The following is a 5,161-nucleotide window of genomic DNA, read 5'->3' on the forward strand; positions in this document are numbered from 1 at the left end:
TCATCCTGGGACCTATTCTGGGGGGCAAAGAGGGAAGCTAAGGATCAGCCCCTCCAAACAAGAAAAACTGGAATTAGCGCTGAACTCAGAGAGGGTTTGCTGGGCCTAGCAAGCTGTGGCCTGCCCCAGCCTCTAGGCAGGCGGTGGGGCTCTGCCTCCTCGGTTCCCAGGGTGGCGGGGCAGGATGCCGCCTCCTCACTGGGCTCATGGCCTTTCCTCTGCCAAGGGTGGCCATGGGTGAGAAGGCAGCAAGGCACAGGACGGGGCAGAGGGGAAGCGGGCAAATTAACCACATAGGCAGGTAAAGCTGAAGATTTCAGAATTTATAAGAATTTATAATTTCTCAAAAATGCCCCGGACCACATTGGCATATCCTGTAAGCTGCTCAGTGAGCTCTCTCCTGGTGAAAAGAGATAAAAAGTGTTCTATCTTTTACCCTCTGAGAGAATGGAATCTCAGGTGGTGGTGAGCTGCCTCCTGGGCTGCTGCCTCCCAGGCCTCCTGGACGAAGGTGGGGGTGAGGTCTGTCCTCCCTTGGTTGGTTATCACTGCTGCTAAGGGGATGCTGCGGCACCTGTGCTCATGGGACAGTCGTCACAGTGGCGGGGGGGCACGTCAGGTCTCAGTCTCCTGCTTGGTATAGGTTGGGAATAGCAGAGCAGATGGATGCTGGGGTCAGTTCCTGGACAGGTGTAATGTGGGGCAGGGCCATACACCCACCATAGGCTTGCTGGGGCCCCTTCCTGGGGGGGTTAGGGTTAGGGTAAAGGGGCAGGACTGGTGGAGGCGGGCTGAGCCTTTAGGCAGTCCTTCTGGGCATGACTGGGGTAGGTCACAGTCATGTGGCCCAGGGAAAGTGGGCATGGGTAGAGGGTCCTACCACTCTAGGCCTCTTCCTGCCCACCCAGGGTCTCACCGGAATGCTGGGGTGAAGGCAAGTATGAGCCAAGGTGCTCCAGAGTTGGAGCTGAGCAATTGGAAGTGAGTTACGGCCAAAGGGTCCCTTGAGCCTAGAGCTGGGTGGGCCCACACTTTAGGCAGAGGGCTCCTTCTCTGGGGTCCCTCTTCTTCTCAGGCAAATGAGAGGCCACACCAAAACCTCAGCCCAGTGACCTTCCCACTTTCTCTTCGGATTCTGGGCATTTTCAGCTTGGAGGCTTGTCCTCCTCCCGTTATCTGTTTGCATGGGGGAAGCAAGTCACCCTTTAAAGTAAAGAGGGACTCAGAAGATACTAATTCATCAGGATCTCAGTCACAGCAAATGGTATGATGATTTGCAAATGTAACCTGCCCACAGAAAACCTCAGAAGTAGCTTCTTTCTGGTTTTAAAAAGACACCAAAATTTACTTTGATATGTTTATATTATAGATATAATACATAAAACATCTAGCATGAAACTCTTATGTTCTCCCCAAAAGAAGAGAACCAAGCGGTCCTTCCCTGCTCCCAACCCCAGCGATATGTACGTGTTGGTTGGAGGTCGCCTTCCCTCCAGACCACAAGCCAGGGCCTCCAGGGGGACAAGCCCGCCAGCAGCCCCAGCCACAGGGAGCTGAGGCCCACAAGCTGAGGGGAAAAGGGAGGCCCACCTCACCTCAATGGTCCCCTGGGAGCAAAAGCAACCCCAAAACCAAAAGGAAAGAGAGCCTCAGACCCTTTCCCCAGCTGCTGACAAAGAGTCTCATTTTGGCAAGTATCTGAGCAAAACCAAAACAAAACAAAAACCAAATAAAATGGTGGTTTAACATAGACGTGCACATTCACATTGCACAAGGCACCGCTGGGACACAGAGGCCAGATACAAGAGTTGATATCGGCTGATAAAGCAAAATATTTGGAAAGCTTGTCATAACTCTGGTCCCCCTGGGATGGACTGATTGTGCTTCATGTTCTTATGGCAATGCTGGCGACATACAGTACAGACAAGGCTGATGGTCCCAGTGTCCCTTCACCCCCCACCCCAAGACCAAATCTCCGGGTTCCCCTCTTCCACCAGACCACCGCTCCCTTGAACACATGTCCTTTATAGCTAACTCACTACTTAGCTTTCTGGTCTGAATAGGGGTAGGGGACTCCCACTAGTCACCTGGTGAAGCCCATCTCAGTGAGTGCTTACCCAGGAAGCCAAGTCTGTCATAGGCCTGTTGGGACGGTGGTGGTCGAGGTGGGAGAAGGAAGGAACTAGGGACCCTCTACCTCCTTGGAGAACGAAAGGAACAACCTTGGATTCAAAGCTCCAACTCCCTAAGTTCCTCCCCTCTAAGGACAGGCACAGAGGAGTGGTTGGGGCTGGCTTGTCTGCATCTCAGCTTCCTGAACTTTCCTCCTGCCATGGCCTGCACCCTTCATTCTCTCGTGGGGGCCTGCTGCAGCCTCGGAAGAGGCAGGAACCCTTCAAATAAAATGTCAAGGCACATATTCGCTCCCCCTACTCGGTAGGAATCGGAGCTAGCTTGCATTTCCAAGGCACAATGTTATTCCTTAATACTAGAGTTGCCGGGCTCCCAGCTCAGTCCCACGGAGAATTCTCCCCAGTCTCGGGGAGAAAGAAGCCACTGCCTGACTCCCTCATCTTAGACGCACCGAGTCCGGCTCAGAGGAAGGAAGGGGACACGCGGAGCAGGCCAGGCTTTCAGTCGGCACCGGAATCTCCTAGTCCTGGCTTGCATGGCCCGGGAAGCCTTGAGATCCGGCGATCCGAAACCACTCCTCAGGTCCCCGCCAGGGGCCGGCCCAGGGCGGTCCCGCAGCCGCGCGCCTCACGCGCAGTTGCCCATGGCCTTGACCAAAGAGCTCTCTGGCAGCTGGCGGAAGATGCCCCGCAGCGTGTCCAGTTCACGGCTCAGCTGTTCCACCCGCTTGCGCAGGCGGTCATTGTCACTGGTCAGCTCCAGTACTTTCTGCTGCGTCTCCACGTTGCGCTGCTTAGCCTTGTCGCGGCTCTTGCGCACCGCGATGTTGTTGCGCTCCCGCCGCACCCGGTACTCGTTGCTGTTCTTGTCCACCGACTTCTTGGCCTTGCCCGCGCCGCCGCCGCCGCCCGCGCGGAGGTCAGGGTGCGTGGCCGGCAGCCCCTTGAGCGCGCTGCCGGGGCCCGGGAGGCCTGCGGCGCTGAGCGCTGGCGCTGGGTGCGGGCTGGGCACAGGCGTGGGCGGCGGCGTGGGGTGGCCAGGCTGCAGGTGCATGGTGGTCTGGCCGCAGTGCGCGATCTGGAACTGCAGGTGCGGGGCGGCCAGGTGCGCAGGCGGCGGGTGCGGGTGTGGCGGCGGCGGTGGAGGTGGTGGCTGGTAGGGGAAGAGGCCGGCCAGCGCCAGCTGCTTCGCCTCGTCCTCCTCGCGGGGCTCCTGCTTGATCACCAGCGGCCGCAGCGCCGGCGCCCCGACGCGCTCGTACAGGGGCTCCAACCTGCCGTCCAGGTAGCTGGCCGCCGCGCAGCCGTAGCCGGGAGGGGGGCCGTGCGCACCCCCCGACATGACTGCGCCTCCGGGACCCACTGGGGCCCCCGGGTAGTCAAATTCGCCGCTGCCGCCCGCGGGGGCCGCGGCCGCCTTGGCCTTCTCCTGCTGCCGGCTGTGCTGGAACAGGTCTGCCAGAAACTCGTCGTTGAAGGCGGCCGGGTCGATGTAGGCGCTGATGTCGATGGACGTCTCGTGTTCGCAGATGCCGCCCAGCGGCTCCGGGGCGGCAGGTGGGGCGGGGGGCTGCGCAGGGCCAGCGCTCCGGGGGAAGCCGAAGGCGGCGCTGCTAGGCGCGTGCGGGGGGCTCTGGAGGTGGCTGCTCATCGGGGGCCGCGGCTCCGCCTCGTAGAAGTCGGCCGACTCCATGGGGGAGCTAGAGGTCTCCCGGCATGGCGAGCCTCGGTGGCTTCCAGCCTGCGCCGAGCGCCGCTGCTGCCACCGCCCACCGGAGCCCCTACTGGCTCGCGCCCGCGCAGCTCCGGGTCGCGAATGACCAGGCCCGCGCGGGCCCAGCTTTTATACGGGGTCAGCCGTCGCCCCCTGGTGTCCAAGTTGGTCTCTGGCCACCGGCGAAGGCAAAGTGGCGCCTGCTGGGTCTTAGCGCCCGCCTATTGCGGGGGGTGGTAAGTGGGGCCGCAGCGCGGCGCTCGCAGAAAGGAGCTGTAGCGCAACGCCCACTGCCTCCTGCGCTGCTAGTCGAACCCCGGCAGCCGCTTAGTGTCCCACCCCTGGCGGGGCAGTCGCCCCCACACACACGTGGTCGGCGGCTGGGCCCCTTCCTTTAGCCCCTCTAAAGTACCCACTTCCAGTCCATGGCCGGGGAGCCCGGGAGCATCCAGAGGCCGCGCAGGGGGTTGGTGGAGGCGAACCTTAGTTTTGAGCTACCAGGACTCGGACACGCCTTAAACCTTAGAACCAGGCCTGTCGGTACCAGCGTTTCTGGAAGACTGTGACCCAGAGCGGCGGCGCGGGGGGCGGATGGGGACTGCTTCGCGAAATTCAGCGCGCACTGCCGAGTGAAGAGGCCTGGAGTGTGGAGATTCTAGGTCTTTTACCCCTGATCCTCAGGCGGCTCCCACTGATTCTAGGCAGAAGCACTTTTCCCTGGCTCTCCTCTGGGGAGTATGCTCGGGTGCTGCGGGCTCAGCGGTGCAGGGCGCTAGGACCCGGCAGGAGCGGAGGCGTCCGTGGCCCGGGATCCTGGAGAGCCCGGCCGGTCGATCCGCCCCGGCTGGAAAACTTTCTTTATAATTACTTCTTCAGCCCGGAGAGTGAGGGTTGCTTGGCGCACTAAGCTAGCGCTGCTACCCGGTGCGGAGCCGCCAAGTTTTGACTTTGGGCAGGCGGGTGGGTCCCTAGGACTGGCGGAGTGGACACACCGGACAAGCGCAAGGCGAGGTGGTGGTGGTGGTGGGGAGTGCGGTGCACTGAGAGGAAAACTTGACTCCAGGACTGGAACCCCGAGGCCCGCAGTCTTCGAGGCCCAAGCCACGCTTTCTTTTCCTAGTCCCATTCAGGTGGGCGCCGCGGTGTGGAGGGAGCCAGGGCCACAGAGTTAGAGCACCCACTAGGGAACTCTGCCGCATGCTCCGCAGGCCGGGTCCCTAGGATCCTGAAGGTCGACCCGGCCCCCTTGGACACCGCACCGCCTCCGCGCTCACAGCTGTGGGTAGGAGTTTGCAGGCAGTCTCCCCAGCCACGT

General features: G+C 61.1%; 1 protein-coding gene across 1 annotated transcript; it reads right to left on the minus strand.

Moving 5' to 3' along the window:
• Positions 1-302: 302 nt before the first annotated feature.
• CEBPA (CCAAT enhancer binding protein alpha) lies at positions 303-3,965 on the minus strand. Its single transcript, XM_079118541.1, has one exon. It carries the CDS (start codon positions 3,823-3,825, stop codon positions 2,761-2,763), a length of 1,065 nt encoding a protein of 354 aa, XP_078974667.1. The 5' UTR covers positions 3,826-3,965; the 3' UTR covers positions 303-2,760.
• Between the last annotated feature and the right edge of the window lie 1,196 nt (positions 3,966-5,161).

This window comes from Sciurus vulgaris (assembly GCF_902686455.1).
Source record: "Sciurus vulgaris genome assembly, chromosome: 17".
In the NCBI taxonomy this organism is placed as follows: Eukaryota; Metazoa; Chordata; class Mammalia; order Rodentia; family Sciuridae; genus Sciurus; species Sciurus vulgaris.